General features: G+C 33.4%; 2 protein-coding genes across 2 annotated transcripts; both read right to left on the reverse strand.

The window, feature by feature from the left end:
* Window positions 1-3917: 3917 nt before the first annotated feature.
* Window positions 3918-9545, reverse strand: LOC111993888 (bet1-like SNARE 1-1). The gene is made up of 6 exons (XM_065768532.1): window positions 9390-9545; window positions 8681-8828; window positions 7009-7065; window positions 6869-6928; window positions 6688-6773; window positions 3918-4234 (listed from the first exon to the last, which is right to left on the reverse strand). Exons 1-6 carry the CDS (start codon window positions 9401-9403, stop codon window positions 4207-4209), a joined length of 393 nt encoding a protein of 130 aa, XP_065624604.1. The 5' UTR covers window positions 9404-9545; the 3' UTR covers window positions 3918-4206.
* A 5162-nt stretch (window positions 9546-14707) lies between these two features.
* LOC111993887 (protein PSK SIMULATOR 1) lies at window positions 14708-17373 on the reverse strand. Its single transcript, XM_024025716.2, has one exon. The coding sequence runs from the start codon at window positions 16947-16949 to the stop codon at window positions 15192-15194; it is 1758 nt and encodes a 585-aa protein (XP_023881484.1). The 5' UTR covers window positions 16950-17373; the 3' UTR covers window positions 14708-15191.
* Between the last annotated feature and the right edge of the window lie 1583 nt (window positions 17374-18956).

Here is an 18956-nt window from a genome sequence, read left to right on the forward strand (position 1 = left end):
GAGAGAGGACTACTGAATGTGTTAAAAGAACGTGCTTCATTAGAAAATGTGACCAAAACAGTGAAGAAGTGAAGAAGTCAGTCCTGACATGATGACCAAAACAATGAACTGAAGTGAAGAAGCCGTGAAAAAGTGAAGAAGCCAGTCCTGACATGATGACCAAAACAGTGAACTGAAGTGAATAAACCAGTGGAGGACATGACCAGACATGACCAGTCGTGTGGGGTAACTGACATTTAAAAATCAAGTTTCTGAGACTCGGTTTTCCTTTTTAGCAAACCGAGTCTCTAAGACTCGAACTCCATGTGGAGTCTACGTGGCACCTAAATCGAGGCTCTAAGACTTGGTATACAACTCGAGTTTCTAAGACTTGAGTTCCAGGTGTATTCCACGTGAAATGTGGCCACGTCAAACTAGAAAAACTGAGCCTTAAAGACTCGATTTATAAAGCCAAAATCGAGTCTTTCAGACTCGATATGTTAGAAAATTATATTCTTTCTAAACCGGGCTTACTAACTATATTGTTGGAAAGTTATGGTTAGTTACCTATTTTCCCCATTGTTCAAACATTTGATTGGTTAAGTAGACACATAGTATATTATTTTATCTATGAATGAGTGTGGTTTTGTGTGTCAATAATTAATATAGAACCAATGAATTGAGTTTAGTCATTTAGTTTTAAATTTTTATATAAAAACAGTGACAGGAAATGTGGTGGATGATATTCATCATTTAATTTATGGTCTACATTGGGTGAGTATTTGCTGCATGAGGAGAGGTGGAAATAAGGTTGCACATGTGCTTGCACAACATGCTAGAAATATTTTAGATGATTTGTATTGGATGGAGGACTCTCCCCACCAACTATGGAAGCTCTGTATCAGGATGCTATTTTTTTATGAATGAATGTTCAGTTTTCCAAAAAAAAAAGGGGGGGGGGGTTGTTAGACAAACTTAACAAAATAAAATAGTTATAGTTACCCACCTTGGCAATAAATATTCATAATAAAATATCATGTAAGAATTCAAAATTTGAAAACTTGTAGAAAGAAACTGCAAAATCTTTTTTTTTTTTTTTTTGCCGATAACTCAATATATTCAAATTCCATTTTTATTAAAAAAATTTAAATTTAAATTTCTTAATAACCCCATTTTTTTTTTTTGCCGATAACTCAATATATTCAAATTCCATTTTTATTAAAAAAATTTAAATTTAAATTTCTTAATAACCCCGCTAAACAAAATTTCTGGAACCACCACTATATAGAAAATTGCTTTTTTTTTATCTCAGGTAAATAATTATTTGGCCAATACTCATGCTTTATTGCCAATACAATGTCGATTGGGAACTCCTACATTTCAAGCTCTCAGGTCTGATCTTGATTTCGAAATGGTCATTAAAGGAAAAAGTTTAGCTCAACCTCTGTGGGTTTGTTTTTATTTATTTATTTTCCTCCTCTCCCTGTTTATGTTCCTTTGGCGCTAGTTGCGAAGGCCTATCGCTAAATAGTTGATAATAGATTCTCCCCAATACCCGCAAAGCCGTGCCAAAGGTTTTAACGCAAACAGCTACAAGAATTAACATTGATCTAATATGGGCTCTCAGCCTTAGCTGTATAATAGCATGGCCTTCCTTGCTATTCCCTAGTCAATAAGTTCTTTTATTGATGCTAGCTTGAGAGATTTTCTTGAAGGGAATATTCGTTGCTATTCCCTAGTCAATACGGAGAAAACCAAGTATTTGAATGGAGAAAATTTTCTTGAAAGCTGAAGATGCAGACTTGTTCCAAGTGTTGGAGGAGAATTAAAATAGCAAAGAACTTATCAAAGCATGCTTGTTATTTATTAGGCTCAAATACAACCATTTACGTTTGGGAGGACCTGTGGCTTGGCTTCCAACCCTTCTAATTTTCACTGTAGCAGCCCAACAGAGCTAATGTGTAGGAGATGAAAATTTAATGATATCCTAGTCTTATGCACTCTATGTAAGCAGCAACTAGCTAGAAACTGTTGAACATCTCTTACTCCAATGCCTTATTGCAATTATAGTTTGGTCTCCCTCGCCACAGCCCCATAACTTTGCAGTTGCCAATCCTCAACCCATAAGCGAATGAATCATAATGGTACTTTTACTAATCAAATATCTAAAAATTCCAGAGAGGAGTTGAATTAATTTACACTATTTTCCGCGGTTTTGTATGGGAGGGTTTTGTTTGTTTGATGAAATAATTTTGACTCGACTGTGATTTGCAATGTGTTCTCAATTTGGGTGTTTGAAAATTAAAACTTTGATATTGTCTGAATTTGAAAGTGGACTTTAACTAAGGCGTGACATCTCGTCTATTTAAACAAGATTAAAAATGAACTAAGTTAACTATAACTAAATACTAGGCTAACTTGAACAACAAGCTACAAGGGACAAAAGTAAATCAAACACGAAATTAAATTGCTTATTAAACTTACTTGCATTCACAAAACAGAACTTCGCTACTAACCGAAACTAAATTTATCTAAAAAATATTACAAAGAATAAAAATAAAATAAAATAAAAAAGATGGCGTCTAATGTGCCTTCTTCTCAAATGAAACCATTATTTATATATTATACTTGTATTCTAGAAGCTATAGTTAGTTTTTGTTTAACACGTGTCTTCGGGATCTCAGGCAACTGACAAGATACTATTTAGCCCTCTTTGATTGTAAGAGCTGTTCCCTAGACCAAACTCAAATCCGTGAACTTTTTAAATTTTAAATAATAGTAAATACTCTCTCATTCAATGTATGGCTGGCTGCCACATAATAAGCATGTGTTTCATATGTCTCTTTCTACCCCCATTGCTAGACACGTGTCTTCCTTGCATTGTTCTTTCCTTTTTGCCACATGTTGAGCTTGAGCTTTGGTTGGTGGATATTTAATTTTACTCAAACGAGTTGGTAGGGATTTACAACAAACCCAGTAGAATTTGTAAAGTCTCTTAAAGTGTGTTTGTTTTTTAATGGAAAAGTCTCTTAAGGTGTTATGATGAACACCAACAGCATGGAAATCCATGACTCTCAACTTCCTCATAGAAAGCTCCTAACTAGGAGTGCCCACAAGTCGGTTGAATTTGGGTTGAAGGTCAATTAGTTACTCAAACCAACCTCGATGAGTTGAGAGCTTTCTCACCCGTTGTCGATTGATTAATAAGTCACAACCATCCAAAATGGATCTTATCAACAAATAAATCATAATCACAAACACAAACACAAATTTTAAGAAATATTGTTCCAATTTAATCCAACATGTATTAAAAAAATATCACACCTGATACACAAAAAGGATTTCAAGAAGTCGTAGTCATGAGCAAAAACTTGGAGAACTTAAGAACTCTGGATAGTTTAGGCTTAAAGAATCTTTGTTGTATCTATGTATTACAACTATTCATACTAGAAGATCATTCAGCGATAGTCGCATAGAGATTTTTCATAGAGTACTTAAGTTTCCTCTTCAAAAACACATTAAGTGTTTTTCTTGGATTTGTTTCTCATTACTTGCTACTCTTTTATCTTTATTGCATTGCCTAAAAATGTTTATCCATGCAATTGTGATTTCAATGCTTAGTTAATTTGGTTAATCACATAATTTTGCATTAATTATTAGATTAACCTAAATTAACTTGGCCACAATTAAAATTTGGGGGGTCTAAACTATTGCCTAGTTGATTAGGTAATTTTCTCAAGCTCAACTGGTAAAAACTTTTGTTGTTGAATAAGATATATAGGGTTGAAATCCTACCTATATCAAAAACTAATTGGAGTCTTAGCTTGGTGATAAAAGGCATGTCTAATATTTGGCAAGAAGGAAGTTTTCCCATGAAGGGCAGAATTAATTATGTCCTTATCTATCACTGTACAAAATATAAATGTAGCATGCCACACTTAGACCAACATGCACTGATATAATAATACCAAAAAGTTCTCAAGATTCATTCTCATTCTAACTTTGATATATGCTCAAGCGGGATTCAAATCACCGCCATACAGACACGTGATACACTTTAAGCCACTGGCAACTACTTAAATTTGTAGCAGAGTTGCTGAGAAACCATGACTTAGCCATTTGTCAGTTTCTTCCTGGAAGAAAAAAGTATTAATGGACCTTTATGCACAAGATTGTACTCTTCAACAACTGATGTCAAGGGGCAGAATGGATTCGTATAATTCTACTTTAACCAAGAGTGAAATATCTGACCATCCTGCAAAGAAATAAGCTAATCAGCATCAACAGCACAGATTTGTTCAAGCCATGCAAACTACAACATCTAATTCCCCCTTGATGTCTCATTTATCATGCAAGCAAATTTGTACTAAAAACCTACATCACTATATTGATTGATTAAAGCATTTATGAGCACAAAGCTCTTCATAGGTGTAAAACAGGTTTGTAGCTTTAACATAGCATGCATGGAATTGTTAAGGAGCACAGCTAATGATGACCTAAATGGCTTGCAAGCTCCTCACCAATGCCTTTCCATGCATTGAATTATCAAAGCATACAGCTTATGAAGCCCCAAACTAGGTTACAAATACTGTACATACCGGAACCAGTAGAATTTATTGTACAAGCCACCAATCCGTACACTTACTAGACATACCATTTTAAAAGAACAAAGTTTCTCTCCAAACTAGTTTGGAGGAAACTCTTCAAACTGCTCATATATTTCTTTTTTGGATGTGAATTTTGAAAATTTAATAGTTGAATTTCATATTTCTTATGTTCTTAACATGTATATCAAATTTCGCTCAAATTGGATATTGTTTACTATTTGATCAATTAACTTATTTTTTATATAACTTTAGATTACAAAAACTTGAAATTATAACATTTATTTAATGACATAGCAATTGATCTTTAATTTTCTTAAAATTTTATAAGCATTAAGGATGTAATAAGAACATGCAATCTAACGGTTAAATTTTCAAAATTCACACTCAATATAAATATATATGATAAATTTGTAGGATTTCTCTCCAAACTAATTTGGAAAGAAACTTTGTTTAGTTTAAAAATAGGGTTCTTTTGGTCTGTACTGGCTGAAAAAGCTAACTTGCATTTTAGGACAATATAGGATTAAAAGTTTTTATTGTCATATTTTTTGAAAACTCACTCACAACTCTCAAGCTGATCCTTAACTCATATATTGCCAAATTCAAGGACCAGGCGGCACTGCTAGTGCTCATCAATAGCGTTACTGGAGTTAGTGGAGTGTCAAGTCATTGTTTCGGCCAACTGTTCAAGGTTGACTTTGGCCACAGGCCAAGAGTGGTTGGGTTTTGATGATGAAGATGAGTGCGTTGATGACAGGCGGCAATAGATGTTATTCAGGGCTGTTCGGTTTTGATTGCATTAAGATGGGTTTGGCACTTCAACTGCGTATTTGGTGAGACCAGTGTTATTAGTAGCACATTTAGGCACACCATAGCAAAAAACCTCATATGCACTTCAATTGGCCAAAGCGAAGCTCATATGATGCGTGCCTAGTGTTTTTTGAAGAAGCACGAAGCACGCCTAAGTGCAATTTTTAGATCTTTTGCTAAAACTATTTATGAATCATTAAAATTAATTGCTCAATCCTGAAAAAAATAACAAGAACCATGGATTATCAGACAAATACTATTATTAAGGTGTTGTAATATACAAATATTTTTTTGTTTACATATCGAAAGACATGAACAAGTATAATTTACTATTCTTGTGCTTTTTGGTCTTTGCTTTTTAGATATATTTTTAAACCATAAACTTCATTTTGATCATTGCTATCACAGTTATGGATTTTTATAAAGCACAAGATAATTGTTTATAAATGTAAGATTAAAATTTATATTACTAGAATATTATTATTTTGTCCATGTATAATCCTTTTTAAATTTACTTTATAAAAAAAATTTGAGTAATTGAAATAATTTATTTAAAATTTGAACTTATGAACTTTGTACAATTGCACTATCCTTTTCAGCTAATAGGCAAAACATATTATTATTTTTCCAATGAGCTATAGTTCACGGGTACATCCTCATCCCATAATAATGGGATGGAGGGCAAGCTCGTGGATTAAAGACCCATTGGGTATGTGTTTCTTACCAATAAAAAAATGTTATAAAAATTTCTACTAGTGGCTATTATACATTAAATTTGAAAAATGTGCACTTTACTCCAATTAGGCCCGCATTTACATTTTGTGCTTTGCACCTAGGCTTCAAAGGCTAGTCCACTTGACGCTTTTACTAATATCGGGTGAGAGGTGTGAGCTGTTGAGGGTGTGGAGATGCCACTTTGTGTTTTTGGCTTAGTTGAGAGGGATAAAGTTAAAGGAGTTCCAAGTAATGTGTTGGGTGTTGGTTTGTTTTCTGGAGATGACAACATGGCACATGGAACTATGGATATTAGGATTTAGGAATGCTTTAAGAAAAATAATAAAACATAACTATAATCTAGTGTAAAAAAAAAAACAAAAACAAAAACAAAAAAAACAAAGCACAACCATCATTTGAAAAAAAAAAATCCATCATTTATGGCACTAATAAGTATATACACAGTGGATGGCAATAGAAATAACGAATTTACTAAGGCGTATATGGTCAAATCCATTTTGAAATGCATGACACTGATATTGCAATTGACAATATATACCATAGTTGAGTCATTTACCTGATGAGATATAATATAATTAAGAAGGAAACCACAAAGCAAATAACAAGAGTACACATTCTCCGGTTAGATTTCTTCTCAAATACCTGCATAGCAAAGATATCATCTTAATCAACCATAATCAAAAAGATGTGGTAATATATATAACAGCAACATAATAAAGCATATCTAGTTCATGTACCATCTTGAATCGATCCATGGTTCCTGACATCACACCCCTTGATGAATCCATGTCATTGCCCTGATTTTACATTTAATTGATCTAAAACATAAGTGTAAAAATAAAAATCACCCAAATAGGGGTCTCAGTAATTTGCTTACCATACGATCAAGCAAACAATTATGGCTTTCCACTTCCTCATGTATATCACCCGTTACCTAACAATGAGTAATATATACATCAAGAGTTGTTCTATGAAGAGATTATAAATCTAAAAAGCATTTGCTAATCCTTTCTCTAAGCAATTACATATACCAACTTAGTTTCACAAAGCACGAACAATTGTAGAATCACATGCAAGTAAGAAAGCATACAACAACCAGCATAAAGGTATGCTGATACCCTTTTTTTCCTCTGGGGGAGGGGTTGTTTGAATATGTGATGGGTAGTGACAAAGAAACTCAAATGAATACATCTGTTGGAGAGTATCTTGGCACATCTATGGACAGGATGACATGTCCATGGTGAAACCATGCAATTTTGTTGAAAACATTGCAAGTGCTTCCAAGGAACCTTTTAAACAATTTCTGGTAGTCCCCTGCACCAATATTCTAGAGAATCTATGCATCAGAGTGTTTTATTTTGATAATTTGATAATTTGATAATTGGGGGAGGGGAAATTTGAACTCTGACTGTCTCCTTTGGAAACACCAAAAGGTGCCAACCAGTTGAACTACAAGGCTCTTGGCTATGCATCAAAGTGTTTTATCCAACAAGTTTTGTGATTGAGCAATGTAAAACTTCTCTATATGTTACTAACTATATTAGCTTTATAGTGATGTGTACAAAAGAAGTTAATAACTTGGAAACAGTAATTGAACCAACATTTGATAAGAGTGATGACCAAAGAGTGCTACTTTTTCACTCCAATGGCAACTTAAATAGAGGCCAGAATCAAGATGCCCTAAAAAATTTGCAACTTCACTTATGCCTTGAGCAAAAGAACTTGCTAATGCTTCGGTCAGAAACATTGATTGGAAACTATGTAAAGAAGCATGTGCTATTGCCATTGTCAAGTGTACAAAAGCGCAAAGCATATCACCTCAATCAACAACGTATTAACATCGTAGAGACTTTACATGTATAATAGGAATAAAAAAAAATAATTACTTCTAAAAGAATAATCAACTAGAAGAAAAGTCATAATACTAATTAAAATGAATTAAGAAGAGGAAGAAAGCCCTTTCCACAAATTGTCTTCCTCCCATTTCTCTCTCAACCTTCTGGTGGTGGTTTTTTCTTTTTCCAAGGGTTTTGGTGGTGTGGGGGTGTGTAAATTGCTTTCTATGCGCATAAAACCGGTCAAAGAATAGGTCTCAGTTAGAAAGGAACAGCACAAAACTCTACTCAAAATAATAAGATGTCCATTCCCTCCTAAAGTCAGGAATGGTGTAAGGGTCTTTTCATGTCTCAACAAATGGAATGTGTCTCTCCCATACTTGGAAATTAATTCAATCAAAATTCTTAACTCCAGACGCATCGATTGTGTTTTTGAGAGCAGTTGGTACAATTTGATAAACAAAACATATTTAATAATAGCAACAATCAAGCACTAAAAAAAAAAAATAGTACAACAAGATTACAAGACTTCATTGCAACTATGAGACCACATAAAAATAAAAATAAAAATAAAAACCCTGGTGCACTTCAGGAGAAGCACGTCCAAAATTTTGAGACAAACATACAACTGTTGTTAGAGTTAGAAAAGTGCAATGGACTAAATGCTGAAGAACTCTCCGACGCTAATCATCCACTTTCCTAGATAAAACTTACTCTCTTAAGTAATAAAACCCTGTCTTGCAAACTGTCCACAGCTCTGTCATTGTCATGATCATTAGTTTCGTGGGAGTAGGAGGAGGACGCGCTTAGACCGCCTTCCTCAAGGCCATCAAAGAGAGAGGATCTCGAACCACGGTGCTCCCTGCACAGAAACAGATCATGCCATAATTTTTTTAAAAATTGAACAAGTACACCACAACAACTATGAAGATTCCCTATCTAACCACAAATACTTCAAAACCAAGTAAAAAACAGAAGTGAGGATTGAATACATTCAATTGAAATAAACATCAAAATTAGCTGTAGAATTTTGAATTAACAGTGAATTTTTTACAATTGAATTTTCTTACAACCCAGTCTTGCTTCAGCATATGCAACATTAATGAGAAAGATGCTTACGAAATCAAAATAATTAATAAACGAGATTGGCCAAATTAATCATAATTCTAAACAATTATACATAATTTTTTTAAAAATAAAATTCAAAAGCTAACTTCAACAATATGCGAATGACTACGTTTTCAATTTACTAAAATCACTATTAAAAAAAAACATAAATTAAGAAAGAAATATATTAAAATAAGTACAATCATCGGACACGGTTATTTTGTTTGAAATGTAGATCTTGAAAATGAATGAGAAACGAAGTGTAGAAATCCAAATAAAAAATTATCAAAGGAATATTAGTGATTGGGAAGCGAACCTTCTGTAACTCATTTTGCTTGTGTGAATCAGCGTTTCACGAATATAGCTGAGCGAGTGTCAGAGATGAACGGTTTTAGGCCGCGGCTCCATTTGGTTGCTGAGGCCTGAGGGAGGAAACCAAAGGAGTTTAAAGTTGAGTTTTGCAGTTTCGCTTACGGTTTCGCTTTATTTTACGGGGAATTGATGTTTAGGCCCATTTAAACAGTTTCTAAAGCCCATTCAAATGTCTTATGGACCGGTGAGTTTGTGAGACTTTTTTTTTTTTTTTTTTTTTTTTTTTTTACCATTTAAACAGTTTCTAAAGCCCATTCAAATGTCTTATGGACCGGTGAGTTTGTGAGACTTTTTTTTTTTTTTTTTTTTTTAAATTCAATAGTTACTGGCCAGGGATGGCCATGGACAGGATTTGGGTAGGGTATATCCGTACTCAACTCGAAAATTTTAACTATAGATACCTTAATTAACTAAATCAGTTTAGGCATAGGGGTTTAGAACATTGATTCCCCTCACAAAGAATAATAAGTAATACCAATAAACTACAAGAGTTGGTTAACTAACTCAGTTTAGGCTAAAAGCCTATAATTGATAACTTTTTCCATAATCCACAAAATACTTCACCCTAGCTTTTATCTATTAGAAATATTAAGAAGTGTAAATTAAGCTACAAGACCCTTGGTAGTAATTTTTGTTTTTGAACGGATGAGTCTTTAATTGTTGAGAATTTTGATAAAGGAAATTCCAACATGGGAAAGGAAAATATTTGGGCAACTCTTAATTTGACATTGTAATGCCAAATTACACTATTTTTCTTTTTCCAAATTTTTTTATCCTCTATTTCAGTAATGACATAACCAATCAATTGTTAATTTGGCATTTATTTTGCTAATTATACATTTCTTTGTCAATGAGATAGTGGTCTCATGCGCCCGGCGCATATGAGATTTTTCCCTCTCTGCATCTCTCTTAAAAACTTCACAATAACCATATAGAGATAATAAACTTTCCTCACAATAATATTCTGCCAAAAAACTCCTCATGAGCTCTTGAAATATATCATTTTTAGTCTATCATAGAATCTCAACTTCATTCTTTAAGCTTGAGCACTGGTCTTCCACTTCCGAAAGTGCTAACTCCTCCAGGTTTTTCCCTTTCTTTTTGTTCTTATCTAAATTCATTTACAGTTTTCCCAATTATAGGGACTTTTTTTGAATCGGTATGGTCAAAACTCTTTAATTCAAAGTTAACTCTTTTGTGGGTTGGGGATAATTCATTGTTTATAGTTAAATACATGTAGAATATAAGCTTATTTGCATGTGGGTCTATGAGAGCTTTTTTTTTTTTTTTTCCCCTACTCTGTAAGTAGTCTCTAAAGGTAATCTTCTTTATGGTGACAATACAAAACTTTATAGTTTGAACTTTTATAGTTGCTCAATAAGTAAAGCAAAATTTTTCCTAGCCCTTTAGATCCTATTTTAGACCATTTAATATATAGCTAATAAAAAATTGGGTTACACTGCAATTTTCTGTTGATTACTTGTAGTTCTTTTTCCTTATAAATTTTAGTTTAATTATTTTAGTCCAAATTTTCTTATAAATTTCTTTGGAAGCATGAAATATGTTGTAGTTAATTTAAACTACTATATTACTAGTTATTAATACTTTGGAAGTATAGTTCATTCCAGCCTCTTCCTCGAGTAGTTTCTCTTGTAATCCTATATTCACCCACTCAAAATATCAACTATTGATGGTTAAAAGTAAAATTCAGAGTTTTAAGAGAAATTGTAGATTCCAATCTAAATTAGCAACCATAGATTGGGGACTCACAAACCGGGCTAGATCATGAAATGAAAGCTATTTATTTCGTGACTGCAAGGCTAATCAGATGGAAGCTTGAGGCTATCCTCTCTCCCTCTATCTGGCCAGACTCTATACACAGAATTAATGACATCCAACGACACTACTGAAAGCTCTTAAATTACCACAGTGAATGCCCTCTACTGCCACCTGCTTAATGCCACATGATAGCATCTGCTTTCCTTGTTGGATGAAGCTGTAGACTACTAAATCAATTTCAAGCCCTCTTCTCTCTTACCCGTTTGTTGCTGTGACATCACGCAATCAGATCAGTGTCAAAAAAATTTCTGCTGAGCATTTTAGAGACCCTGCCCAATGATATCAATGATAAATAGAAACACACTAGTAATCAGATCAGTTCAACTAAAATGAAAGGACCCTTTTAAAAAATGTTGAAGAGGCATTTTTTTTTTTCTTATTTGATAAATAATATGTTGCCTAGCTTGTTACATACAGGTGAGTATAAGTAATTTAAGAAAAGATTCTTAAAAAAGTAACTATGAATGGTATCATGTTAAAAGTAACATGTACTTAAAAATTGAATTACTCTGTTTTAAGTGCTTTATAATTCTTGTCTATTCATCTCTTTCATTCACTTGAAACATATACTTCAAATTTTCCCATTCATTTTTCGGCCTTCCATCCAAAAAATATTATAGGGGACTTTCTACAAAAATCAAGTACTGTGACAGTAGGGTATATCATGATTCATACATACTTTTTTACGGATCAGATTGGATGGCACGTAGCGGTGTCATAGAAATGTTGACTTTTACAAGATGATTATGTATTTATTGCCTGTTCGTAACCTATGTGAAAACATGTATCAAATGCATTTCAGACTGAAAGGAATAAGTTTAGTGTCACACATTTTGGCACAACAAATACCACAACTCACTATATGGCGAGTTATGGTTGGTGGATGGATGATGGTGAATCCATGTGGGGACACCCACCATCACCCCTCCACCAACCATAACTCGCCACATGGGCAAATTGTGACATTTACAAATTGTGACATTTGTTTTGCCAAAATATGTGGTACTCAAGATTGTCAAAATCGGAATCCTACATAGAATCATGAGAAGTAGGTGAGATCGGAGATCGTAGAATAAAATTGTGGATCGTAAGATCTTATATACTTTCATATTTAAAACAAAAAACACATTGATAATAACTTTGTATGTTAAATAATCACATAAATTTTGAATTTATCCCAAAAAAAAAAAATTTGCATTATATGATGTAATTTGCGAGACAAATATATTTAAGTTTTGACCCAATATATCTAAAAAGTTCAATAAATGTTTAATTAGCAATCAAATACCAAAATATTTATCGACAATATGGAAATACTTTCTAAGTTCTAAGTTTAAAATCCAAAATAAGGTTTATACTAACGAGACAAACATATTTAAGTTTTAACCCAATATATCTAAAAAATTCAATAAATGTTTAATTAGCAATCAAATACCAAAATATTTATCAACAATATGGAAATACTTTCCAAGTTCTGAGTTCCAAGTTCCAAGTTTAAAATTCAAAATAAGTTATTAAATGGAAACTAGCTAACTAAAATATGAAATCCAAAAGTAAGATTAATATTAAGGTGAAGTAAACATTTAATTATTCTCAATATAAGGTTCTTACGACCACCTTCCTAATCATCATCATCAATTTCATCATCTATGTAGACATTGTATATTTGTATACTAGAACTGCAAAAGAGATCAAGATTCAACTTCATACTCAACTATTCAAGTTGTACTACTTTGTAACAATTACAGAACATGCTCAAAAAAATTAATCAATCAATATACAAATACAAGCATGCTATTAAAATTATATATAAGAAAAACATTTTAGTAATATTATAACACAAAATAGTATATTAATCAAACAAATTTAACATCACTATAGCTTAAAATGTAGCAAAGCCAATATAAGTTCTTTCATTTGGAAATAATGAAGCATTCCTTCATTTTAATTACAAGTGAACTAAAAACTAGAAAACATTTGCTTAGGTTAACATAATTTTATAAAAAAATAAAAACAAAAAGCCATATCATTACAACATAAAATAAAATAAAATAAAATATAAAATAAAAAAAAACCTTAAAGCTTCATCAAAACCAAAAATTTATCCCTTAAAAATAAAAAATAAAAAATAAAAACTAATGTTTTGGTAGGATTTATAGGATCTCATACGATCCTACAATTTTTATGATTTTAATGCAATTCTAAACGTTTTGGTGAAATAGGATCGTAAAATCATGCTATCCTACAATCCAGATCGTAATTTTGACAACCATGGTGGCACTAGACTTATTCGACTAAAAATTCTACAACTGTACAGATGGAGGCTATAGATCATATCAAATTATGGAAGTCAGCCCTGGCTAATGTGTTGCAAGAAAAATATAACAACTGTTCCTGTGAGGCATCAAAAGATATATATGCACAATTGCACATTATTCAAAACATATCCATCCAGGAAAAGCTTTTTCTCTTTTTCTTTTTCTTTTTCTTTTTTTGGCCCAGGAAAAGCAGTGTTAGTGAAAGCATGTGCTGTTTTTTTTTTATATATAAAAAGAATAATAAAAACATAAAATAAAAAGGGGTATCCTTGACTGAAAAAACTTTATAAACATAAATAAGTTAGCTTAGTATTAGAGCAACAGCGAAAATTATTGGTCTCCCTATCATATTCTAATAAGATATTAAGAATGTCCCTGTAGCAGAAACAGACAATAGCAAGGAAGATTTACTCAACAAGTAGGCAGAGCAGAGGCTTGTCAATACTAGAAAAACAACCTTAAAGAGAAGATTCATTCAGAGTAAATTCAGGGTACCCTGGTCCCTAAATGACATCAAAGTTTTTAAGTGTGATTAATTTTTGCCATACTGACAAGTTTCATAGGAGCTATTGATGAGGTTTGTAATCAGTTCAATAACAGGAGACCCTTTTATTAGAGGGCCGGTGAATTGATATCCCATTTGAAGGAGATGTATAATGGCACTAGTAATTTTTTGATAAAGATAATGTCACTTGTAATAATACATAAGGCATCAATTGAAATGTTAAACTTGCTGTATATAGGGCATATCAACCAAACAATTGAAATATTAACTTGCTGAATTTTCAATAACATCACTCCCTGTTCATCAAATTAAACATTAGCTAAGGGGTGTTCATGTCAAAGAAACATAAATTTGAGGAGTGCTCCCAATCACAATGATGGTTCCTCATTGCAAGTTCTCTACAGAGAACACAAATATCAAATACACACCTTCAAAATCCTCATATTTCCTTAGCGATAGAAACAATTTTAACACTAGTCAGTATGCCAGGGTTCCAAGATAATTTCATAATGTCAAGTTTCTTAAAAGAGGCAGGCACCATTTTGGGATTTGAATTTCAAAGTCCACCACACTTCACAATGCATCAGAGTCGACAGAATATGAACTTAACATTAGCAATTATATTCAAGATGATCTCCCTCGAATAATAAAAATACTAACTGTACTGAGATAATTCCAAGCAACGCACTGAGATGCTAAGTTCTAGCTAATTGGAATTAGTTTTTCCAATTAATTCCAATTATCTCAGTGAACTTAACATTAGCTAACACTCAGATAATTTGAGAAGGAAAAACTACTAACTGTACACAAACATATATACAAATTCTACACAAAAAGAAATGATACTTCTGTTGCATAAATGATTGGATTTTGGGAAATATGTACTTCAGAATTCAACATCTCATACCTTGCAACATGATACATTAGTAATCAAGTCTTCAACAATAAAAAGTCTTCAGTGTGAAAAGCTCAGATATTCACATCCTATCGGAATATCATCTGTGTCTTCATACAAGTATAGGGAACCAAAAAAAAGGCTCTACCACCCACTACCCACTTCATGTATTCAAATCCAGCGATGAGGTCAATGAACATAAGCAGCTCCACATTGCAATTGCCATTCCATGCAGTCCTCAAAATCAAAACTGCTGGCACAATCCAACAATGCATTTTGCTGATGCTCATAGCGACATATGTAATTCAAACCGACAAGTAGCTCACATATAGCTGCCTCCGTCTTTTCCCTATCAGCAAAATACAATGTCTGAAGCAGAAGCACATTCGACCGTGTTACAATTTGATGTTGCTCGAAATTACGCTCACTTTGCCACCTGATCATGTTATGCGCAAGTGGCGCAAGCCACCTTAAAATCCCATCAAGAGTCTCCTTCCAATCATGGGCAAGAGGAGCATCATATATCGCCAAATTCTTGACATAGGACTTGAGATTAGTCCTCAATGACTTTCTCAAACTCGTTGGCAACATCTGATACAAATCATCCCTAGCTTCCTCACCCACTAGATGAGGGTAACGAAGCAACTTCTCTATCACAATTACAATATTTGCATAATGCAATGCCAAAGCAGAGCCTCCCACTGTGGAAGGAGGAGCATACACAGTAATCCTACTCTTGGGGCCAAATCCAGCACCACCCTGCAAAACCCCAATTTCGGATCCATCAACACAACCCGAATGGTTCGACTTCAAGTTCAACTGCTCCCTTTTCAAACCACCACGAACCGCCCTGGAAACTTGGCTACTCCGATCCTCATAATCAACATCATCATCATCATCAAACTTAGAAACCGAGCTGCTCAAGCTAAGGCAATCCATAAAAAGCCTCCCGGGGCTCGTTCCACACGGAAAATTGAAATCTTCAGCTCTTAAAAACCCCAATTCATTTCTCCTTGAATCGAATTGAGACTTAAAATTAGCAACCCGTCTCTGCTGCACTGGATTTCGTTCGATTAATCCCGAATGACACACACTACTATTACCACTACGTACCCGTTTCAATTGCTCCGAACCCATAAGCACACGACGCTGCTTCAAATCAATCTGACCCGAAACAGTTCCAAATTGATTTTGCTGATTCTTCTTCATAGCAGGGTCTCCAAAAACCATACAAATCCTAGAATAAATAGTACACACAGTTCTGACTAAGAGTTCAACTACCTTATCATACGTCTGGTTCCAAAGCGAAATCTCTTTGAGATGCCTCACGTCTTGCTTCTGCCAAATCAGTTTCTGCTCAAAAGCTCTCTTGCTTTCTTCGTGCTGATTGTGCTGGAACTTCTTCGTCGCCTGCTCCAACTCATTCAAAACCTCCATTTCGCTGTACAAATTCGCGGTGGCATTGACGAACCTCTCCATCTTCCTCACCATAGCTTCCATATCTCTAACCAAAAAACCCAACTCCTTCACGTCAATAACTCCACTCATCACATCACCGTACACGTGTTCGAACCCTTGCAGGGCTGGCTCAGAGCACTTCTTGCCGAGCCTGGAAACCACGCCAGCGACCCGGTTCAAGTCGTCTAGCTTTTCGGCCAGAGCGAGGTCTAGAAGATGGGACTCATTGGAGGACACCAAGTTCAACACTCCTTCAGATTTCAAGATCTCGGACTTGAGCTTGGAGATCTCGGAGTCTGTGAGAGATTTGTGGAGGTGAACTGTTTTGGACATTACAGTAGCTACTTCGAAGGAGAGGATGCCTATGGTTTGCTTTGAAAGTTGGTTTTTTGAGCCATGCTTCTTCTTTGAAGTTTCAAGTAGAAGTGCGTGTTTGAGATTTGTGCTTACTTGGCTTCCCATCTTTACAATCCAAGGCTCCGCAACCATTGCTCTTTTTGAGAAACACCCAGAAGTCAGAACAAGGCTTGTAAAATTCAAACAAAAAAGAAGCAGATCTGTTGTGACAAAGAAGCGTACAAAAGGAGGGGGTTCAATTCAAATATTTGAAAGTCTTTGGTTCTGACTGAGAAAACAAAGAGTTGGGGTTGGGGAGAGAGAGACAGACAAACAAAATAGTTAGCGCGTGAGTCGACAATGGCAATGGTGAAAGTGAAGACTCCGCGTGCGGCTCATTGGAGTAGGCGTGGAGAGTGCGTAATCAATGGGAGCTGCAGTGTTTGTGTTTGTGAGACTCAGACTGAGACTGTGAGGCAAGGCTTTCATTTCTCATTTGGGGACTGAGCAGGAAACAATGATTTTTCGAAAAAGGGAGATGGGATCGGCTATTTGAAAGTGCACTGAGACTCCGAGGGTTTTCTTTATCTTTTATCAAAGTACAAAAATATTACGTCTGCAATCTGCTACTTTTACTTTTTTTCCTTTTCTTTTCTTTTTTACTTTTCTGTTTTATTTGTTTGAACGAAATTTTGTAACATTTTTTTCATTTGCATAATATATTGTGTTTGACTGTTTTCTACTTTTCTTTCTAAAATTTTTTTTAAAAAAAATGATTATTACATGTGCTGAAAGACGGGGACCACTGGCCAGCTAGAGGCAGAGGCGCCGCGCTACGCTGGGGTCCCAACCTGTTTGACTTTTAATTATTGCTTGAGCTAAACATGGTGTACGGAAATTTATATTCATTTTGTTATAACTCAAAATAGAATTTCAATGAATTTTTTCTATGTATGTTTAAATACAGTTTATTTTGATAAAAATTAAAAAGATTAATTTTAGTAAAATAAACAGATCACAAACGGATCCTAAAACAAAATAGAACATGAAATGAATTTTAAGTCCATCTCCTTTTCTTGATAGCTCTAAGAAGTTTTTGCTTTGAGGTAGGGTAAAAAGGATCATTAGGATCTCTTTAAAAATGTGACTAATTTAACCATGCAAAACTTTTTGAACTCTTCTTAAATTTGTTTTTGTTGTACGTGAATTTTAAAAATCTAATTGTTTGATTGTATATTCTTATTATATTCTTCATATTTGCAAAATTTCAAAAAAAGTAAAGATTAATAGCTATTTCATCAATGACATGTTTAAATTTCAAGTTTTTATAATAAAAAATTATGCATAAAATATAAATTTATTAATCAAATACTAAATAACATGCTAAATTTGATATACATTAATAAAATTAAATTAAATTTTACATTTAAAAAAATATAAAAGGAGTGGAAAAGTTTTTTTTTTTTTTGGTCTAAACTGTCCTTCAAGTTTTCGTACATGAAATTTTCATCCTTAAATCTTCTTTTTTATAATTTTTTTTTTTTAAATCTTGTTTTTAATTCTATTATGTATAACCAAACGGTCCAAACCTAAGAACTGTTCAGTTCTAGGTTGGTTTTGACTCTCGGATATTTTTTTAGCGGAGCAACAGAGAACCACGTAGCTACTACACCTACACCTACACATCACACTGGCTGTCAGCTGTCGTTAGCTGTTTTTTTGGTAGTTTATATTAAATTATTGAAAATGTTAATAAGTGTGCTTAGGATACTCATTAATAATTTATTTTAAAAAATTTATTAAAAAAATAAAAAAAATAATTAATATTTTGATAACTTTTTTTATTTTTCATAAAAGTGGTATCAAAACTTTTCTAAAATAGATTATTAATAAGTGCCCTAAGGGTACTCATTAGCAAGATCCTTAAGTTATTTACTTATATAATTTTTTAAAAAATATATATAATTATATTTTTACTAATTTTCAGCAAATAAATTTTCTATTAAAAACTAATTCAAACATACGTATATATGAAGTTTATTTATTTACATAAAACTTTTTAAAATCTCACTTTTAAGTTTTAACAAATAAGTTTAATTCAAAAGTGCATTAAATTTTGCTGGGAATTGGGATATGACTTGAGTATAATAAAAGTATTTG

Source organism: Quercus suber, unplaced genomic scaffold, assembly GCF_002906115.3.
Source record: "Quercus suber isolate HL8 unplaced genomic scaffold, Cork oak 2.0 scaffold_955, whole genome shotgun sequence".
NCBI classification, from domain to species: Eukaryota; Viridiplantae; Streptophyta; class Magnoliopsida; order Fagales; family Fagaceae; genus Quercus; species Quercus suber.